The 22387-nt window shown below is 49.9% G+C and overlaps 2 protein-coding genes across 2 annotated transcripts; one reads left to right on the top strand and one right to left on the bottom strand.

Moving 5' to 3' along the window:
• The first annotated feature begins 81 nt into the window (after positions 1–81).
• cpxm1a (carboxypeptidase X (M14 family), member 1a) lies at positions 82–12903 on the top strand. The gene is made up of 13 exons (XM_030355746.1): positions 82–533; positions 1930–2039; positions 3038–3177; positions 3907–3991; positions 4478–4628; positions 5085–5173; positions 5256–5379; positions 7823–8019; positions 8579–8761; positions 10258–10552; positions 10994–11133; positions 11791–11893; positions 12559–12903. Exons 1-13 carry the CDS (start codon positions 113–115, stop codon positions 12864–12866), a joined length of 2346 nt encoding a protein of 781 aa, XP_030211606.1. The 5' UTR covers positions 82–112; the 3' UTR covers positions 12867–12903.
• Positions 12904–13644: 741 nt separating this feature from the next.
• Positions 13645–20983, bottom strand: wdr32 (WD repeat domain 32). Its single transcript, XM_030355748.1, has 7 exons — positions 20194–20983; positions 19885–19998; positions 19146–19343; positions 18461–18663; positions 18055–18135; positions 17484–17629; positions 13645–16534 (listed from the first exon to the last, which is right to left on the bottom strand). Exons 1-7 carry the CDS (start codon positions 20727–20729, stop codon positions 16163–16165), a joined length of 1650 nt encoding a protein of 549 aa, XP_030211608.1. The 5' UTR covers positions 20730–20983; the 3' UTR covers positions 13645–16162.
• Positions 20984–22387: the final 1404 nt, after the last annotated feature.

The raw sequence follows: 22387 nt of genomic DNA, 5'->3' as shown, positions 1-22387 counted from the left end.
TATCATATATATAAATATATATGAGTGAGGAGGTGGGCTTGGGCTGAGGGAGGAGGTGGGACTGCGAATGGGGAGGTGGGATAAGGGGCGAGGGGTGCGATGGAGGGAGGGTATGGTAAATCTGTGGTGTGCTCTGATGTCCAGTGTGCCTGGTCTGCAACCAACCGACGGCAAGATGGAAATGCAGTGGTGCCTTTTTCCTGCGGCGATTTTTCTGTTAAGCGTAGCCAACGGCGGGACCTTGGCGGATAGTGAAGCCCTTTCAAACGAACAATATAGCGCAGTGGGTAGCAGGCCTACCTCACTAACTTTGAACAGCACTGCATCCCCCACAGTGACCAATCCCACCAGCTCTCCACGCACTTTGCGGACACCGCTGCAGACCACAGCTCCTCCCGACCCGCTGACGACCACCAGCTCACGGGGAAAACCGCAGAAGAGGAGACGGAAGGAGAGGAAACCGAAGGAGGAGAACTCCGAGGAAGACGTTGGACACGAGAAGAGCAAGTCTGGCGCTGCCACAAAGGGATTGGGTATTGATTTCATGTTTTTTTATTTCACTTGTTGATTATGCAGCAATATGGATAGAAATATGACGCATTAGCGAAATATTACGCATTGTTTTAGGTTATATATTCTAATGCTCTATGTTCTGCATAAACTACCTGCGTAAACTTTTGAATGCACTTCAAACATGTTTTGTGTTGGTCATGAGAAGCATATAGCATCCTTAGAAATACTTAAATAATAACTTCATCATATCAATTTAAAACATCATTTATGGGTTATACTTTATGATTTATTTAGATTTTATGATTATTAGATATGCAACTACATAGGCCTGCTACTTTTAAGATAAGTGACCAACAGAAAGAAAGAAAGAAAGAAAGAAAGAAAGAAAGAAAGAAAGAAAGAAAGAAAGAAAGAAAGAAAGAAAGAAAGAAAGAAAGAAAGAAAGAAAGAAAGAAAGAAAGAAAAACGATGCTTCTCTTATTTTCAAGCCACCCGCTGCGGTTTAAACAGGCTCTCTGATGAGTTTAATGGTCCTTTAAACCGCGAAGTCTCTGTTCTCTTTCGGCCGAGTTCTCTGCTGCTGGACTTGACGTTCCAGGCTCGCCTCTGGCTGGGTCTCAAGTTACACACACAGCGCACACCGCATCTACATATCCACAGTCAGCCCTCTACCCTCCTTCCAGATGTGGAGGGGTTGGAGGGAGGGGGGCGAGGGGGAGAGGGTAGGGGGTCTCCGAACCTCCCGGGAACTGACACGGAGCATTAGAGTTATTTTTGTGTGTGTGAGTGTGTGTGTGCGGTGTTTGTGCGCATGTGAAGGAGGGAGGGAGCAAGGGAGGGAGGGAGGTAGGGAGGTAGGGAGGGAGGGAGGGAGGGAGGGAGGGTGAACAATTGATTTGAAATACCACAAGATAATTTTCCAACACAACATTTTGAAGAGAAAACTCAGAAGTGGAGAAAACGCCTCCGAATTAATCTCTCTGCCAGGAAGACACACAATAAATACATCTAAACAGCAAAGACAACATAAGCAACATCTATACACAACATACAGAACATACACACACAAAATGCACACATGTACACAACCTCAAATCACCTTTACACACAACATTTAGGCTACACATCTACACAATATACAGTATATACTGTACATAACATAAACAACATGTACACAAAACATGCACACACAAAGTACACGTCTACACAAGATCTACACACAACAAACACAACATCTACGTGACATACACACCTTATAAACACAACATACACACCATCCCCACCCAGACCTCCACCCACACCCCCACCCAGGCTTCCACCCAGACCTCCACCCAGACCTCCACCCAGACCTCCACCCAGACCTCCACCCAGGCCTCCAGAGGAGGGGTGCGTCCTCATGCTTGTGTCCCCTTGCAGAGTGTCCTCCGCTGGGCCTGGAGTCTCTGCGCGTGGACGACAACCAGCTGCGGGCCTCCTCCGTCCAGAGGCCGGGCCTGGGGGCCCACAGGGGCCGGCTCAACATCCAGGTCAGGGCCCAGCAACCAGGGACCCAGTCCGAGGGAGGCACGCGTGGGAGGGTGGTGTATTCAGTGTTAGAGGTGTAGGATGGTGTATTTAGTGGTGGAGGGTGGTGTATTTAGTGTTAGTGGTGGAGGGTGGTGTATTTAGTGGCGGAGGGTGGTGTATTTAGTTTTGGAGGGTGGTGTATTTAGTGGCGGAGGGTGGTGTATTTAGTTGTGGAGGGTGGTGTATTTAGTGGCGGAGGGTGGTGTATTTAGTTGTGGAGGGTGGTGTATTTAGTGGCGGAGGGTGGTGTATTTAGTTGTGGAGGGTGGTGTATTCAGTGTTAGAGGTGGAGGCTGGTGTATTCAGTGGTGGAGGGTGGTGTATTTAGAGGTGGATGGTGGTGTATTCAGTGGTGGAGGGTGGTGTATTCAGTGTTAGAGGTGGAGGCTGGTGTATTCAGTGGTGGAGGGTGGTGTATTTAGAGGTGGATGGTGGTGTATTCAGTGTTAGAGGTGGAGGCTGGTGTATTTAGTTTTAGATGTGTAGGATGGTGTATTTGGTGTTAGTGGTGGAGGGTGGTGTATTTAGTGGCGGAGGGTGGTGTAGTTAGTGTTAGAGGTGGAGGATGGTGTATTTAGTGTTAGAGGTGGAGGGTGGTGTATTTAGAGGTGGAGGATGGTTTATTTAGTGATGGAGGATGGTGTATTTAGATGTGGAGGATGGTGTATTATCTGGTGATAATCTTACTGATAATCATAAAATGTAATTATTGATTATGAGTGTGATGTCATTATTGATTATGCGTTTATCCATATTGATTATGGGTGTGATTTTATTACTGATTATCATTAGATGTCATTATTGATTATGGTTTTATTCATTATTGATTATGGGTGTGATGTCTGTATTGATCATAGGTTTATCCATTATTGATTATGGGTTTATGTATTACTGATTATGGGTTTATGTATTATTGATTATGGGTTTATGTCTGATTTATTATGGGCTGTATTTGCAGTCGGGCATCGAGGAGGGCGACCTGTACGATGGGGCGTGGTGCGCTCAGCATCAGGACCGACAGCAGTGGCTGGAGATGGACGCGGTCGAGATGACCCTCTTCACCGCCGTCATCCTCCAGGGTCGCAGCTCCGTCTGGAGGTCAGCCGACCTCCTCCCCCTCCGCCTCCTCCTCCTCCTCCTTCTCCTCGCCCTCTCCCACATCCTCCTCCCAAATCCTCCTCCACCTCCCCCCCCCCCCCCCCCCCCCCCCCCATCTCAGTGAGACTGGAAATTGAAATAGAAAAATGCTTGGGAAGGAGGCATTTTAAATCGTTGTTAAGCAATATTCACTCTGGCGTTGAAGGGGATTTGGTTAGATTTGTCACGCCGTCTCATCACGATACATTTATAAACATTAGTGTGACTAATCCTGCTCTGTCACAATAACAGGAATCTGATCAAAAAGGCTTTCAGTGAATCGCGTTACTCTGTTTGAAATCCCTTATTAAGGGAGGGAGGGTCATCAAACATTTACTTGGCGTTGTTTAAACTCATGCGTCCACCACAGACGATAACTCTCTCTAATTACCAACACTTCCCGCTAGCCTAATATTCCCTTGTGGGTTCATTCTGTTTGACCCCATCCCTGTTTGACCACTCTGTTGGACCCCGTCCCGGTGTGTTCTCTCTGTTTGACCTCTGTTTGACCCCGTCCCGTTGTGTTCTCTCTGTTTGACCCCTGTTTGACCCCGTCCCGGTGTGTTCTCCCGGTTTGACCTCTGTTTGACCCCGTCCCGGTGTGTTCTCTCTGTTTAACCCCTGTTTGACCCCGTCCCGGTGTGTTATCTCGGTTTGACCTCTGTTTGACCCCGTGCTGGTCTCTTCTAGCTGGGACTGGGTGGAGACCTACAAGGTTCAGCTGAGCAACGACTCGATCCACTGGGTGCCCTGCATGAACGGATCCCAGGAGATGGTGAGTCCAGCCTCGGAGATCTTAAAGGGGGGGTAATCGGTGCAATGATGAAATGTGGCTGCAGATGAGAAACAGCCTCCCACATTTACATTTACATTTACATTTAGGCCATTGAGCAGACGCTTTTATCTATTTATTTAAGTACATAAGTACATTTGTAAGAAGGAAGAGAAACAATATATGGCTGTCGGTACAGAAAGGATGTTCATAGAACCAAGTGCCAAGCACTAACAACTGTTAGGTTAACCCATTCCCCGTATACAATAAAGATAGCTAGGATAAGAGGCTACACAATGCTAAGTGCTATTTTTAAGTCAAGAACGTACGACATACAATAAGTTTGTGAAAGGGGGTAAGGGGGGAGGCTAGCCCCTGTGAACTCTGAACAAGTGAGTCTTGATCTCAAAAGCACCTATTGAGCTACGTCAAAGGGCTCACAGGAGACCTCCAGCGTCGATCTGACCCCCATGGCTGCCCCACCTCCAGGTGTTCGAGGGGAACCGGGACCAGTACACGCCAGTGCTGGGCGCCCTGGCGACCCCCACCGTGGCCCGCTACCTCCGCATCAACCCCCAGACCTGGTACATCAACGGCACCGTCTGCCTCCGGGCTGAGATCCTGGGCTGCAGGGTTCCCGGTACGCGGCGACCAGGAACATCTCTCCTTTTGTGGAGGACACGTTTTTTGTTGTTGATGATCCTGGGAGATAAGGGTGTTTCAGGGCCCATGAAATGGGACTCACGGGATTAGTGTTCAATCGCTCCAGTTGAATGATGAGTTCTGAATTGAGTTGAGTGGTCCACAAAAGTTTTACGCTGAGGGAACTTTTTTGCACATTTCGTCCAAAAATATGGTGTAAAAAAAGTGTACATTGGAACACAGTAGGAGAACTCAACTGAACATTACGGACTTCTACAATGTCTACTAAGTTCTCGCCGATCAGTTCCTGACACGAATCCTTCCGATCATCTAGTCCAGAAGGTCTGGAGCCAAAATAATCCTGACTAAAGTGGTTCTAACTGGTTCTCATCGGTTCTGACCGGTTCTGTCCGGTTCTGACTGGTTCTGACCAGTTCCTCCTTTCTTCTTGTAGGTCGGTCTGAAGGCCAGCGCCACGAGGCAGACTCCGGTTCCAAGGACGGTCTTGACTTCAGACATCACAACTACATGGAGATGAGGAAGGTAAGCATCACGCTCCCGCTAAACCTAGCTAAAACATCTTTGCTAACGACCAACTAAAACCGACTCTCTCCCGATCCTCCAGCTGATGAGGGAGGTGAGCCAGCAGTGTCCGGACATCACGCGGATCTACACCATCGGGAAGAGCTACAACGGCCTCAAGCTCTACGTCATGGAGATCTCTGACAACCCGGGGAAACACGAGTTGGGTGAGGAGAAACTGCCCAGTCTTCCTCCACGAGTCTTCATCAGAGTCTTCCTCAGAGGTCTCACAAGGAACCTGTACCTGGTGCCTTTATCTCTTCACTTGGAATTCTCCGAAGCCACATTCTGGGTCATGTTTCTGATTCCCATTTTGTGTTAGGGGACTTGTTAACCGAAACAGACATCTTGGTTCCCTCTTCGTCCATCTTGGTTCAGTCTTGGCTCCATCTTGGTTCTTAACAGCCATCTTTGCTCCATCTTGGTTCTTAACAGCCATCTTGGCTCCAACTTGGTTCCCTCTTGGTTCTATCTTGGTTCTATCTTGGCTCCAGCTAGTGTCAAGAACCACGATGGAACCAAGATGGCTGTTAAGAACCAAGATGTCCGCCCCGGGAATAAATAGAACTGGGGTCTGTAATGACTCACCACTGTTTTGTTTGACGTATGGAGTCGTTGGAATCGTAAACCAAGCCTAGAGCACACAACACTCACCAGTGTATACACGCAGAGACCCAAGTCCTGGCAGTGCTTCTGGAGAAGGGGGCACTCAGGGGCCCGTCCTGTCTGGTCCGGTCCCCCTTTAGCCTTCGTACTTTTTGTTTAAGGCATGAGTTGCCGATAAGTCTCCCTGGGGTTGCGGGAAGGGAGAGACTGCCAGGCCCAGAGTAAACAGACAGATAAAGGCTCTCTCTGGGTCTCTTGTGAAAGTGAACGATTATCCCTTCCTGCTGAGGTCAGAGAGGCGGCCATGTTTGGTTTGGCTTGCAGTTTGCGTGACTTGGCCTGAATGCTGCAGAAGCCAATGTTGCCAGATTGGGCCAGATTTCCGGGCCCAATCGGGCCAAATCTGGCAACGCTGGTGGACGCTCCCGTTCTGCCAACGCCTACGTATCGAGAGCAGCTAGCAAGCCGGTTGTACTTCAAGGATGTCGGGGAGAAACTGTTTCACAAGGAAGGGCCTCTTTGCGGATGGCTGTACTGGGGCTGGGTGAATGGTTTGTTATTGTGATGATCGGAGTGATAATTGCCGTGATTTATGCCCTGTAAGGAATGCCAGTTTGGTTGAAAGAAATGTGTGGGACCTTCAAGTTTTCTGCCAGATTGTTTAGTTTTTAGAGTTAATGTTTCAGCTTTGACATTTAATTTGGTGGATTTAATCCCACATGTTATTTTTTGTTTTCATTCCTAAATTATTGGGTCTCAAGGACCCGGAAAATCTAAACGGCAAATCTTACAGCAAAAGTAAACAGCAAATCTTACTTACTGCCAAGATACTGCTGTTGAAATTCAACTTTATATAACTAGTATTTTAGAGCTGTCAAGCGATTAAAATATTTAATCGTGATTAATCGCATTAATGTCATAGCTAACTATTATTAATCGCGATTAATTGCAAATTCTTTTTCTATGCTAAATATCCCTTGATTTTTTTGTCCCATAATTCTTCTCATTTTAATTCTCTTATCAGCATGATGAAGTGCATCGGCTTGCCTTGTGCAAATGATTTTCTATTGATAACAACATTGGCATATACTGATCAAAACAGGACGATGCAAAAAAAGAGCCTATAGTGCAAATAAACGACTGCTTTGAACAAATGTCATTTGAACATAGCAGTCAGGCTACTGCTTCTTTGTTTTGAGCCAAAAAAAAAATCTTTTTTTTTTTTTTTTTTAATAAAAAAATTACGTTAATCGCGCGATAAATTTTTTAACGCCGTTAAATTTGGTTTGCGTTAACGCCGTTAATAACGCGTTTAGCTGACAGCTCTATATATAACTACTATATATTTATTTTGTTTATTCATGTGAAACACAAACCTTTCCCTTCAGCTGCGCCTGCTGTTTAGTTCCAGAAGTTTCCTTTCTTGTTTGAATTGTTTATTGAATGAGTCCATTCAACACATACATAATCATGGTTAGTTGATGTCTCATGTGTGACTGGATAAACACTACGAATCTCCAAATCAGTGCCAAAGAGTTGAAGCATGTTTTAGTTTGCACTGCAAGAGATGCACAGCTACATCACCTGTTGTAACTAACGTAATGTCATCTCTAACATTATAGTATTTAATTTAATCTTATCTCTAATGAAATGTCATCATACTGAATTTAAATATCTAATTTAATAGTACTTAATTTAAGTTTAACTTTATTTGATCTAATCCAATTTTTTATCTCTATCTATATTATCGAATATTAGTACCTAATTAAACATCATCAAATCAAATCTGTTAACGAATATATTTGAGTACCTAATTCAATCGAATCAAATATATTTGAGTACCTAATTGAATGTAATCCAATCACTAACTGAACATTATAGTACCTAATTTAACCAAATCTATCAGATATAGTATTTGAGTACCTAACGTAATGTAATGTAATGTAACTAATGTAATGTAATGTAACTAATGTAATGTAATGTAATCTGCTGTATGACCTGTAGGGGAGCCGGAGTTCCGCTACATCGCCAACATGCACGGGAACGAGGTCCTTGGCCGGGAGCTGCTGCTCAACCTCATGCAGTACATGTGTCGCGAGTACAAGCGCGGCAACCAGCGAATCGTACGGCTCGTCACCGAGACCAGGATCCACCTTCTGCCCTCCATGAACCCCGACGGCTACGAGACCGCCTATGAGAAGGTAGGCTCCTCCCACACCTAGCGCCTTCTAAGCCTTAAGCCCCTCCCACCCAGTCACCTCCCATCGAAACCCCCTCCCACTATCTAGCCCCTCCCACTGTAGGCTCCTCCCACCTCCGACTCTTTCCAAATCTCTAGTTACATCTGCTTGAGGCTACTCCCCCCTAAACTCCTCCCCGGACGTTTCATTTCATACGCCCTCCCCTCTTTAAGGTCCTAAGCAACCCCACTTTCCCAACATTAAAGGGCCCCTATTTACCACAAGGTAAGAGTCTGGTTAGCAATGACGAGCTATTTAAAAAAAAACTGCTCCACCTGGTGGTAAATAGGGGCCCTTTAAGATTAAAGCTAAAGTTCTATAGGCTTGATGCTCCTCCCCCCTATAAGCTCCTCCCATTATATCGATGTTTTCAAACTAAAAGCCCTTCCCTCTTAAAAACCCAAACCCAAATCTCAAGAACCTCACACAGTGTAAGCCCCTCCCTGTGGACTTCCTGCCCCGCCCCCTGTGTGGTTCAGAACCCTGAACCTCTCTGTCCCCGGGTCTGGGGGCGTTGCAGGGCTCGGAGCTGTCGGGCTGGGCCCTCGGCCGCTACAGTGTGGAGGGCATCGACCTGAACCACAACTTCCCGGACCTGAACAACATCCTGTGGGACGCTCAGGAGGTGGCCGCATGGGGGAAGACCAAAGTACCCAACCACTACGTCCCCATCCCGGAGTACTACACCAAGGAGGAGGCCATGGTAGGTTCTGGGTTTGATTCCCAGTGTCCACAGTCTACCTTTTTCTACCATGCCCTTGAACAAGCTGCCCCCTAACCCCTACCTGCTCCTCAACGGTGCGTATCTGAGAGAGATTCCCTATGAGTCACTCTGGATTGAAGTGTCCACTAAATGACTAAACAGCAGAACTTTAGTAGGTCCACCTGTAGGACCTCCTAACCATAACCTAACCCCTGACCCTAACCCTAACCCTAACACTAGACCGAAACCCACTATGAGAATGAACCAACTCTCAAGCCTCACAATAGAACCTCACCCTAACCTCTAACCCCCCAAAAAAAACTACTAACTACCCTAAACCTTAACCTAACCCTAAAATGAAACCAACCAAACCTCGAACCCCAAAGACTAAACCCTGTGTCCAATTGTGTGTGTGTGTGTGTGTGTTTGGCTGTGTGTGTGTGTGTAAGCTAATCAAATGTGTGTTTGTCTGTATATGTGTGTGTGTGTGTGTGTGTATGTGTGTGTGTGTTTGTGTGTAGGTGTTTGTGTGTGTGTATGTGTTTAAGGCAGGAACGTGTGTCTGTGTGTGTGTGTTTGTGTGGGGTTTTGTGTGTTTGTTCTAGGACAGGAAGTACTGTCCTGAATAAAGCCGCTGACTAGGGAAAACAAAGGCTGCTGCCCGGAAAACAGGATGATCCAAGACATTACCATTCAGCTAACCCCGAACATCTGCTGGCGTCTCAGAGACACCAACGAGACACAACGTGAATCCAGACGGTCCAACACAAGTTTTTCTTATGTGTTTTCCACGTAAATTTATCTCTTGAGCTTCTCGTCACCCTGAGTCATCCAGAGTCAGAGCCAGAGAACAGCTTCAGGCAGAATGGTGCTATCTCGGCATCTTCTAAGATAACTATCGGCTTGTTGTAACTGAGGCTCATATCAGAACGATGACTGGACCCTTATCCGTCCATACCGGCAGAACTTACACATAAACTCTGACCAAGCATGAACATCTGTAACCTAAAAACTGAGCTTACCATCTCTATCCTAGTAGTACCGTAACTAACCATCTCCAAACTAATAACTAACCTAACCATCTCCAAGCTAATAACTAAACTAACTATCTCCAAACTAATAACTAACCTAACCATCTCCAAGCTAATAACTAAACTAACTATCTCCAAACTAATAACTAACCTAACCATCTCCAAGCTAATAACTAAACTAACCATCTCCAAGCTAATAACTAAACTAACCATCTCCAAGCAAATAACTAGAGTAACCATCTCTAACCTAGTACCTAAAAATAACCATATCTAACCTGGTACTCAACTATCCATCTCTAACCTAGTACTTAACTAACCATCTCTTACCTACTACCTGAACTTAACTATAAAATATGTGTGTCTTACACTTTACACGCGTTGTTTCAATGCATGTGATAAAACCCTAATATTCTCAGCCACCTCCACCCCCTCCTCCCCCACCCCTACCTCCACCTCCACCCCCAGGTGGCACCAGAGACGCGGGCGGTCATCAGCTGGATGCAGGACATCCCCTTCGTGCTGAGCGCCAGCCTCCACGGCGGGGAGCTGGTGGTGGTGTACCCCCACGACTGCACCAAGGACTGGGCGCCCAAGGAGTACACGGCCAGCCCGGACGACAGCTTCTTCCGCTGGCTGGCGACCGTCTACGCCTCCACCAACCTGGCCATGCTGAACCCCGACCGCCGCATGTGCCACGTGGACGACTTCCAGCGCACGCGCAACATCGTTAACGGCGGCGCCTGGCACACCGTCCCCGGCAGTGAGTGTCGCCGCGTCGACCGCCGTTGTCGGCCGATCTGTTCGGTGACCCTCCGATGTAGATTTCCGATGTCCATCGCGGGCGATCGCTTTACCGTCTTTCTAAACCGCACTCGTCAGAACTCACTGTAGACACTGCAGCATTGCACAGTTTTTTAAGGCTACTGCGGTTACTATGGGAATGGAAGATACTGAAGCTACCATAGCTACTGGGGTAACTATGGAAACTAGTCGGTCGCTGTAGAAACTAGTTGTCGTTAGTGGTAGTGGTGGTGTTGCGGTAGGGACTGACGTGTATGTGTGTGGTCCAGTATCCCGGTGTGCGGTCAGGTACGAAGACACAAGTCGGTGACTGCAGAGACTAGCCGTCGCTAGTTGCGTGGGTGTCCTCCTGGTTGCCGTAGCGACTGACTATGGGTGTGGTCTCGTTGTGTGCGGTCAGGTATGGGCGACTTCAGCTACTTCCACACCAACTGCTTCGAGGTGACGGTGGAGCTGTCCTGTGACAAGTACCCTCACGTCAGCGAGCTGCCCCAGGAGTGGGAGAACAACAAGGAGTCCCTGCTGATCTACATGGAGCAGGTGAGTGGCCCTGGTTAGTACCCTGGTAGTTAGTACCATGCTGGTTAGTACCATCCTGGTCTACGTGGAGCAGGTAAGTGGCCCTGGTTAGTACCCTTCTAGTTAGTACCCTGCTGGTTTGTACCATCCTGGTCTACGTGGAGCAGGTGAGTGGCCCTGGTTAGCACCCTGCTAGTTAGTAGCCTGCTAGTTAGTACGCTGCTGGTGTACATGGAGCAGGTGGGTGGCCCTGGTTATTACCATGCTAGTTAATACCCTGCTAGTTTGTACCCTGCTGGTGTACATGGAGCAGGTCGGTGGCCCTGGTTAGTACCCTGCTAGTTAGTAGTCTGCTTATGGGTACCCTGCTGGTGTACATGGAGCAGGTTGGTGGCCCTGGTTATTACCCTGCTAGTTAGTACCCTGCTAGTTAGTACCCTGCTAGTTAGTACCATGCTGGTCTACGTGGAGCAGGTGCATGGCCCTGGATAGCACCCTGCTAGTTTGTAGCCGGCTATTGAATAACCTGCTAGTGAGTACCCTGCTGGTCCACATGGAGCAGGTTAGTGATCCTGGTTAGTACCCTGCTAGTTAGGAAGTTTCCTCTCAAAAGTATTGAAAGATGCAAGAGGAGTCGACCAATCAGCCGGTAGTGAAGTCCCCCCTGCGTTCCCCCAGGTCCACCGAGGGATTAAGGGCGTGGTCAGGGACAAGATGACCAGGAGGGGCCTGGCAGATGCCATCATCAAGGTGGAGGACCACGACCACGACATCCGCACAGGTAAACCCCCCCCCCCCCCAGCACCCGGACACCAGAGGGGTGTCCGGGTGGCCGCAAGGCGTCCACCCAGACATGTCAAGTCCAAAGAATACACATGAGTCCTATTCGGAGGGAACACCTAAACTAAATCCACGGCACATTCAGTCATTAATATGAGTAATCGAGTTCTATCTGTGAGTAGCTGCACGAGGCTAAACTTGCGCTCTGCCTGCTTTAGGCTTCAGGTTGGAGGAAAGGTAAAGGAAAACATGTGCCACTGCACACTAGACGTGTACTTGATCCAATACAATACAGTCGGTGGCACACTCGCCCCTCCAATGCAATACAGTCCGTGGCTAACTGGAACGTTTTCCATGCCTGATGTTTAAAAGCATCTGGTGCTGAAAGCAGTCCTCGGAAAGGTTCACCACAGGACCGTCTCCGTCCAGCAGAAGCTTTTCCACTGTTCTTCAACGCACATGACTCAGCATGTCCGTCCCAGGGGCGCCCCGGTGGCTAGGGTTCTTACCGTTCAGGCACAGTCCTATTCGCAGCGAGCCGGGTTTGATTCCTGCCCGTGGTCCATTGCTGCATGTCCTCCCCTTTATCTCCCATGCCGTCCAGTCTATGTCCGTCCCTCTCTCCATCTGTCCCGTCCCTCCCATCTCACCGTCTGCCCTCCCCAGCGGCGGACGGGGACTACTGGCGCCTGCTGAACCCGGGCGAGTACCGGGTGGTGGCGTGGGCCGAGGGATACCTCCCCGCCGCACGCAGCTGCCGCGTGGGCATGGAGGCGCGGGCCACGCCCTGCGACTTCCACCTGGTCAAGACGCCGCTCCAGAGGCTGAAGGACATCCGAGCCAAGGGCGGGAAGGTCCCGCAGGACCTCCAGCTGAGGCTTCGCGCCCTACGGTTCCGCAAGCTACGCGTCACCACTAAGGTCCTCAACCAGCGGCGGGAGAAGCAGCAGCAGCAGCAGAGGAGGAAGGCGTGAGGAGGAGGGAGGGAGGAAGAGTGAGGAGGAGGAGGAGGAGGGGGGAGGGAGGAGGGAGAAGGGAGGAGTGAGGAGGGAGGAGGAGGAAGGAGGAGTGAGGAAGTGGGAGGAGTGAGGAGGGAGGAGGAGGAGGGAGGCGTGAGGAGGAGGGAGGCCTGAGGAGGAGGGAGGAGGAGGAGGGAGGCGTGAGGAAGGAGGAGGAGGAGGATTGAGCAGGAGTGAGGGGGAGGACGACTAGGAGTGAGGAGAAGGAGTGAGGAGGAGGAAGAGGAGGAGAGACAGGCGATTGAAGACGTTGGAAAGGACTTAAAGAACTGGAGCTTTTTCATGGATTCAAACTAAGTAATGAACAGCCACTGATTTATATAAACACACCAAGAACAGGGGATGTGTAGTTCAAAAAATAATTGTGTTGATTAATATTTTATTAATGTTTTGGTGTTTTCTGTTTGGTTCTTAGTCCGCTACGGCGCTCCGTGGCTTTTATTGTGAAAAGATTGCTATTAGTGAAGAGATTTATCTGAGGAGATCAGAGAATATGTCGGCAGCTGGTCTGATGGGGGACGTATTTCCTAACATGATGCATTTTTCATAAATGTTTTGTTTGTTTAATCTGTATTCTTGTGAATATTGTCGGTGAGTTTTTCAGGGGTGGTTGCGTAAAGGCAAAATTGAGATGTTGAATGTCCCGTTATTTATCTCTGAGTGATTTGCTGTCCTCTAGTGGTCGTTGTTAGGTGTCGCGTCGCGCATGGGTCCTTCAATCACAACGAAATAGTGCAAACAAGTTACCTTTTATTATCATAATAACGAGTACCATATTAGTATCAACCTTGACAATACTGGGTGTTTTAACATATTTCTTTTACGCACGACATACTGTGGTCAGGTAAGACAAACCAGCCCGGAAAAAACAACAATTTCAATTTCCACCAACTGAAAACAACAAACAGACAAAATCTAAAACTCCGGTTTTGTCGTTTCTCTTAGTGGATTAAAAGCAGGGTTAAATATTGAACAACTTTTGAGCTCCATTTAAAATGATGTTTTAGTCTGTCTCTCATCTGTAAACCAAATGGACTACAAGAGGGAATCTGATTCTCTAAGAGGTAAAGCTAAACTGTTTTAGAGGGAGGGAAGGCATTTTGTGGTCTTTTGAATTAGAATTCCAGGAACCAAATGTAACCCAACCATCGCTGTAATACAATTATTCCCTTTAAATTCACTTTTGTCAGAGATCTCAGATTCAGATGGTGAAATATAACCGGACACCAACACTGTCCAAGACACGAGGTTCAATGACCGGACATCAACACTGTCGCGGGTTCGGCGCCTGAAAAACGTGAGGAATCGCCTTCGTCTGAACAAGAAGAAGTTATAAAGTACGGAAAGGCTGGTGTGCATAGTAGTAGAATAAACTCTGTTCTAGGTAATGTTTATACAACAGTACTATACCATCTACTACGTAGCGTCGTTACGGTTGTTATATATAACCCAGGCGTCTGCTCCGAGCCAATGGGAACGTTAACCGGAGCGTTCATTAGTTCTGCTCCAGGCGGTCACCGACAGGCGTGAGGTCCACGGGCCGCTCCGAGAGCCTTTGTGACATCCCAAGCGGGAGAGAGCGTCCGTCCGGACCGGGGTCCTGATTGCACTGCGCCCCCCGTTTGCGACCTCACAAGCTGGATAACACATGTGCGTTTGTGTGCGGGAGAATAACAAGTATTTCCAGGAAACAGTGAAACGCTCCTTTTAAAGTGACGAAAGAGGTGATAGGAGGAGAGGTCATAGAGGGCGGAGGGGGAATATAAAGTCTCGTTAGGACAAAACAGCAGCCCAGCCGTGGGAACTACACCGGACGAGAAGGGTTTCCAATAAAAAAAACATTCACAGACAGTGCGGGTGGTCTAGCAGAACGCAGCCTGCAGGTAGCGCAGGGTTCAGATAGGTGAGGAGACAAGAGGGAAAGGCGAAGCAAGGCGAATTCAGATGGTATAAGCAGAAGAACAGCACCAGCTAGTGGCGGGATAGGGCAGAGCAACACAATAACGGCAGAAGGGACTTTTAACAAAACAGGAAAAATACAAACACATACATTTCCTCTCCTCCACCATCTCTCTCCTCTCTCTGTGGTTCCGCTCGGTTTCTTCCAAGATTGTCCCGCAATGTCAAGTTCGGTCGATAGTTATTAAACAATGTGTAAATGAGCTACCTCTATAGATACTGGCTACTGGACTAACAGCCAACTGAACGTTTAGAATGGAAGTCGATGGGACTCCATAGAGTGAGATACTGTGTCGTCTAAGAACGTTTCTCCAGGTTCTTGTCAAGTTGTCCATAAGTCCACTATGGGCATGTTGGTTCAAGCTCCTCCCATATTTTTGACAATTTAAACGCCTTTTTAAATGTATTTTATAAACGCTTCCATCCCCTGGTTATATTCCAGTCCTTAACTCCTACCGCTAAACAGACACGTCTATGTTACTTATAAAGGCTCCAATACAATGCTGTAGTCCAGCCGACCCTGGGAGTTGTAGTCCTTTCACTCCTACCTCTAAACAGACACGTCAATGTTACTTAAAAACCCTCCCATAAAATCCTGTATTCCAACCGACCGTGGGAGTTGTAGTCCGTTTCCATGACTCTAAAGCGCTAACAAGTCAGTCGCTGCGGTTTCTACCAGCGGTGGCCCACCGTCAGACAGTGCATCGTTTCCGCGTCCAAACGTGCCAACCGACGCTAGTATCTGATCCCGCGACGCTCGATTCAAACCAACCTCAAAAAAGTCACATTTTCAAACATCGCCGACACCCGATTCAAAAACACTATACTGGGTGCCCCCTTCTCTGAGAAAGCACCGCAGCTATGCTTCCTCACAGTAGGGGGCGCTCATAAGGGGCCCTCAGTAGGGGTGTCATTAGCCGCCGCTGTCACTAGCCAACGCTGAGGCTAGCCGTACCCACCGACATCGCTAGCCGCCACCAGCGTCGCTAGCCGCCAGTAGCCGCAGCCCCCGTGGCTAGCCGTTGCCACCACTAGCCGCCGTCGCTAGCCACCGCCTCTAGCCTTCGCCGCCGTCGCTAGCCACCGCCAGCCATCATCACCGTTGCTAGCCGCCACTGCCGCTGCAACTATCTGCCGCCGCCGTCGTCGCTAGCTGTCTCCCACGCTAGCCGTCGCTAGCCGCCGCCGCCGCCACTAGCCGCCGCCAGCTGCCGCCGCCACTAGCCGTCGCTAGCTGCCGCCATCGCCCCTAGCCGCTAGCCGCCGCCATCGCCCCTAGCCGCTAGCCGCCGCTAGAACCGGGGCTGGTAGAGGCAGACGCGGCCGCTGAGGCAGCCCGAGGCCAGCTGGCAGTGGGTGGGGGAGAACTTGGTGGTGAGCACCACGTCGCTGTGGGAGTACACCGAGCGCACCTCCCGCAGCACCGACGTGCGCACCGGCACCGAGTCCGACAGCTCGCCGCAGCGGCCGTCGAAGGCCAGCAGGCGCACGCCGTAGCCGTACGGCGAGCAGATGAGCCGGCCATCGGGGCTGAAGCACAGCTCCTTGATGTAGCCCCGCCCCACGTTGGCCTCCTCGATGTAGTGGGTGAGGCGCAGCGAGCAGCGCGGGGAGGCGGGGGGCCGCGTGGCCGGCCCGTCCTGGAACTCGTACACGCACGTCCACTGGGGGGGGGGGGGGGGGGGGGACAGGGGAAGGGAGAAAGAGTGCAGAGAGAGAGATGTTGTATTTATACATTCAGAAGGAGCCGCAGTGAACCCAGCATGCAGCTTCCTTAGCCTGCTCCGTCTCTAAGCCTGCTCCGTCTCTAAGCCTGCTCCGTCTCTAAGCCTGCTCCGTCTCTAAGCCTGCTCCGTCCCTAAGCCTGCTCCGTCCCTAAGCCTGCTCCGTCTCTAAGCCTGCTCTGTCTCTAAGCCTGCTCCGTCTCTAAGCCTGCTCCGTCCCTAAGCCTGCTCCGTCTCTAAGCCTGCTCCGTCTCTAAGCCTGCTCCGTCTCTAAGCCTGCTCCGTCCCTAAGCCTGCTCCGTCTCTAAGCCTGCTCCGTCCCTAAGCCTGCTCCGTCCCTAAGCCTGCTCCGTCTCTAAGCCTGCTCCGTCTCTAAGCCTGCTCCGTCTCCAAGCCTGCTCCGTCCCTAAGCCTGCTCCGTCTCTAAGCCTGCTCCGTCCCTAAGCCTGCTCCGTCCCTAAGCCTGCTCCGTCTCTAAGCCTGCTCCGTCTCTAAGCCTGCTCCGTCCCCAAGCCTGCTCCGTCCCCTTAGCACCGCCTCCCCCCGCCTGCCCTGGGAGCTACCCTGAAGGGGCGGGGAGGGTTTGATCACAGGTCCCGGTCCTCTAATTACACCGGCCCCTCCGGTCCCCTGGTCCGGGTACCGCTGTACGCTCCCAGCCGGCGGGGGAGCTCCGTGGCTCTCCGGGTCGCCGTGGGTTACCGACAAGCCCTCCGGAATATTCAAACTTCCCGACGGGACGGCAGACGGCTCCGCCGCGGCTCCCCCGGGTCGGTGGGTCCGACAGTGAGCAGAGTACAGACTCACGCCTCAAGACACTTCTGCCTGTGTGTGTGCTGGTGGAGCTGGGGGTGAGGGGGCGAGGTGGTGCTGGAGGGGGGGGGCTCACCTCCTGGTCGTCCATGTTGCTGGAACAGCGGATGAGGGTGGCCCAGCCCTTGGGGTGCAGCTGCAGGGAGGTGATGCAGTTGCCCCGGTCCTTCTCCCCCGGGATCTCCGGGGTCAGCACCTCCAGGCTGTTCCTGGGGGACAGGCCTGGGGGGCAGGAAGTGACATCGTGAGAGGGGAGGTGGCATCGTGAGAGGGCGGAAGTGACATCAGGAAAGGGGAGGAGAAATCATGAGAAATGAGGGGACATCATGATAGGGTAGTGACATCATGAGAGGGGGAATGACTTCATGACGTGGGAGGTGACATCATTACTGGAGTTGACTTCATGAGAGGCTAGGTGACATCATGAGAGGGGCGGAGACTTCATGAGAGGGGCGGAGACATCATTAGTGGGAGGAGACTTCATGAGAGGGGAGGAGACTTCATTAGAGGGGAGGTGACATCATGAGAGGGGCGGAGACCTCATGAGGTCATTCCGTCAGAGCAACGGCAATAATCAGCGTTAATAATATTGATTATCAATGATATTGATTATTAATACGAATTCTTATCAGTGATGTCTCTCTGACCTTCTCTGTGGGGGTGGAGCTTGCTGGAATCGTTGCCGTGGCGAGAAGATCCACTGGCCCTCGAGGCAGACGTTCCACCATCTGGTAGAGAGAGAGAGAGAGAGAGATGTAGAGAGAGAGAGAGAGAGAGAGAGAGATGTAGAGAGAGAGAGAGAGAGAGAGAGAGAGATGTAGAGAGAGATGTAGAGAGAGAGAGAGAACAACTTATGAACAAACGACCAAATCAACATTCAGTCGAGTACGAGCTCAGAGAGCCATCCTCTAACTCCCTGCTTTGAATGAATGAAACCATGAGTGAGTGAGTGAGTGAGTGAGTGAGTGAGTGAGTGAGTGAGTGAGTGAGTGAGTGAGTGAGTGAGTGAGTGAGTCAGTGAGTGAGTGAGTGAGTGAGTGAGTGAGGGCGTACCGGAGGTGAGGGGGGTGCGGCGGGCCCGCAGCATGCGGTAGCTGCCCACCTCCAGGGACTGGGTGAGGTCCAACTGGTGCAGCAGCAGCAGGTAGCCCGAGGAGGTGGAGATCAGCATCTTGGAGCAGTCCGGGGTCAGACGCATCCGCATGAGGTAGCGCGTGTGGAAGAACTTCTTGTGGGGGCAGCCGTCCTCCGTGAACCTGAAGGGGGGGGGGGGGGGGGGGGGTCAGACCGTGGGTTATGAAACGCTAAGGGGGGGCGTGGCCTGACCACATCACATATCCTGCTTCCATTACAGAAACAAAGTTTCCAGCAGGGCAAAATATTACTGATTAATTATTTATGTCCTATTTCATTCAAAGTGGGGGATGACACATGGACACACACACACACACACAGTCAAAGAAACACACACACAAACACACACACAGTCAAAGAAACACACACACACACACACAGAGTCAAAGAAACAAACACACACACACACACAGTCAAAGAAACACACACGCAAACGTCACACACACACACAGTCAAAGAAACACACACACACACACACACACACAAAGTCAAAGAAACACACACACACACACACAGTTTCTTACAGACAGACAGTCTCTTACAGACAGACAGACAGACAGACACAGGCAGACAGACAGACAGACAGACGCAGACAGACACCCACCTGTTGGTGTCCCAGGTGATGACGTTGCCGTCGAAGCCCGAGGTGACCAGCAGCCGCGTGTTGGTGTCGTACTCGATGTTCTTCACCCAGCTGGCGTGGCCGTGCAGCGTGCACACCTTGGCGTTCAGCTTCCTCAGGTCCCACAGCGCGATGGTGGTGTCGTCCGAGCAGGTGGCGAACAGCCGGTTGTCCAGGAACCTGGGACAGGAAACAGGAAGCGGGAAGCGGTCAGACGTCGCACCCCAGTTGTGTGGCCAGGACCGTGGGACGTTGCGTTGTGTTGGGATTCATAAAGTTGTGTTGCTCGTGTTGTATTGTGTTTTTTAGGATGGTTTAGTGGTTAGAGTGGGAGTCTCAGCCAAAAAGTTGTGGGTTCGAACCCCATCCTTGAGCAATCCCCTAATCCCTACCTGCCTCTTAGTGATGTGTATCTGGATCCACTGTCTAACCCCTTCCTGCTCCTTGATCTGACTTCACTGCTTTAGACACAACTGTCTGCTAAATAAGTAGGGGAAGAGCGTTGTGTTAAGTTTGAAGAGTTTTGTGTTGTTCATGTTGTGTTGAGAGTCTTGTTACTTCAGTGTTGGGCGTTGCTTCTATAGTGTTGTTAGAATTGTTTGATGTGGTGTTGTGTGTTTAATATGTGCTGTTGTTGTGTATCTGGTGTGTATATAGTGTGTTGTTGTGTACCTGGTGTGCTGTTGTGTACTTGCTGTTTTCATAGTGTGTGGTTGTGTACCTGATGTTGTTGACGCAGTCTTCGTGAGCCTCCACCAGGGTCTTGATGTGTTTCGATGAGACTGGATCAAACAGCAGCACTTCTGTCTGCTCACAGGCCACGGTTAGCACAGACCTACAACACACACACACACACACACACACACACACACACACACACACACACACACACACACACACACACACACACACACACACACACACTTAGTCGCGTAACGTTGACTACATATACATGACACTGACGGCGTCCGTTTCTTACAGTTTCTGCATTTCTCCTCGACCCAAACACAACATCCGTCTCCACCCTTACCCGTCCGGAGAGTATTCCAGGTTAAAAACAGCTCCGTGAGTCTGAGTGCTCAAGTTCAGAGAATCAGCGGCCGGGCTCATGGAGCAGTACAAGTTCTTCATCGCGTTGAAGTTGTCCCTGGCCGGGTCCACAAAGAGTCCCCGTCTGATAGTCCTGTTGTTCAGATACAGGAACAGCCCGTTCCCGCTGGGCTGCACCATGGAGGTGCCCCCGTTGCCTCCCTCTGCCGCCTTCGGCTCCTGGGTGGCGGTGGACGGGCACCGGGCGTCCGGCATCCCGGTTGTGCTGGTAGAAGTTGTGGTGGAGGCAGCAACTTCTCCCGCAGGGGAACTCGCGCCGCTGCGCTCACAAACATCCTCGCGAACCTGTCCAGCGCTGCTGTCAGCCACCTCGCCCCCCTCATCACCATCCTCTTCATCGTCATCGGCACGGTCCTCTCCTTCGGGCTCCCCGGCTCGGTGCCCTGCACTACGGTTCGCGTCGTCCTCGTCCTCCTCCTCCCCGTCGCTCTGGTGGTCTTCTTGCTCGGAGCTCATCGCGGCTCCTCCAGGGTCCAGGGACCCGTTTCGCAGGGTCTCCCTTCGGCAGCTTAAAGCAACAGCGACGCCAGAAGACGCACGGTGCCAGTCGATCCCGGCCCCCCACCAACACAGCCCGGTTTATGGGGAGTTCTAGGCCTAAAGGCTGGGGTATATTGTGGGGAGTTTATTGTGTTGACAGAATCGACTATGGTCTGCTCCGGTCGTATCGTAAACAAATGCCGAGCTAAATGACGTGACGGGTTTCCGGTTCCTTGTGTGCTCAAAGGTCAGCGCGCAGGGCGTGCTGCCCCCTGGTGGTTAATTGGTGCAAGTTCAAACACTCTGCACAGCGACCCCACCTGCACCGGCCGGCATCTGTGTAGATTTATAACATAACGATGGATTTTAAACGTAGGTATAGCAACGGAGGTTTTTTCGACTATTTATGGATTAAGTAAAAGGTTATTATTATAATATCCCTCTTTTTATTTAGACTGGCGTAGCTTTAGTTTGGTAAGGGTCTGAAAGCTCCGAATCTTCTGACTACTTTTAGTTCTATGCTTGCATGTTATTTTTTTATATTCCTATAAGTAAACAATCAATTGTTACAAAATTGCCTTCTGATAACCCCTAATCCTATTTTTCGTCTGTCTTGTACTCCTGTACTCCTATAATGTCTCGCTGCGGCTTGTAGGACTTGGACATCCAACGTCCAAGTGCTGTCACGTGATTCCGCTTGCCACCCCCACTGACGTCACTGGCTAATGACTGAAACAACCCAATTGTGAATGCAAAAACATGCGTTTGTGAAATGAGTTTTTGATGGGTCCACTCCTTAAGCCAGGGGTGTTTCCAGGTATCATAAACATCCGGGGCTTAGCCCAGACGGAAAATGAAAATGCCAAAATGATTTCTATGCTTTATTTTGCATGATTTTTTTTTCATAATGCTTCACCTAAATAAACAAAATGCGCAGTTTATTATAGCTTAAAATAGCTACCTGACTGCTGTGCTGCTTATCCCCTAGTGTCTAAAGTTTCATTCAAGTTAAATCAGAGTAAAATTAATACAAGTGAGACTGACTTTACACACACACACATCTGACTGGGGATAGGATAGGTTAATTCACTTGAGGTGGTAAAAAGGTTATGTTTTTAAATTGTTTATTCTCTTGCCAGAAGGACTATCTAGACTAGGCTAGTACTTAAAATTATAAATATTTTTACTTTTATTTTTTTGACCCAAAAATTATATTCGGGGGTACTTAAACACAGGGTCTGTGATTAGGATGTCTGGGTTCAGGTCCTGCGTTCAGGGCCTAATCGACCAGGTAAACACGCGTCCTGCCGTCTTCCGAGCTCCAGGAAACCAAGTTCCAGGTGGTTAATATTTAGCTCAGACGTCGTTCACTCAAAACATTCATGATCCAAAATCTGACCGCAGCTGACCTCAGATCTGGTGAACTGGGCTTTTATTTCTTTCACTTCATACGTTACGACCAATCCTGTTGCTGGAGGCAGAGTTATTTGCAGACAAACTAGACCAGCCCATGAACATTTTAAAATGTAAATACACAGACATTCCTGTATAATTAAGGTGTATGACATCTCCCTCTGCTCGACAGTCTCACACCAAACTACATTTTCCGTTTGACCCAACAGCTTGATGTGAGA

The sequence above is a fragment of the Gadus morhua genome, chromosome 5, assembly GCF_902167405.1.
Source record: "Gadus morhua chromosome 5, gadMor3.0, whole genome shotgun sequence".
NCBI lineage: Eukaryota > Metazoa > Chordata > Actinopteri > Gadiformes > Gadidae > Gadus > Gadus morhua.
This window is presented reverse-complemented; position numbering and strand designations above follow the sequence as displayed.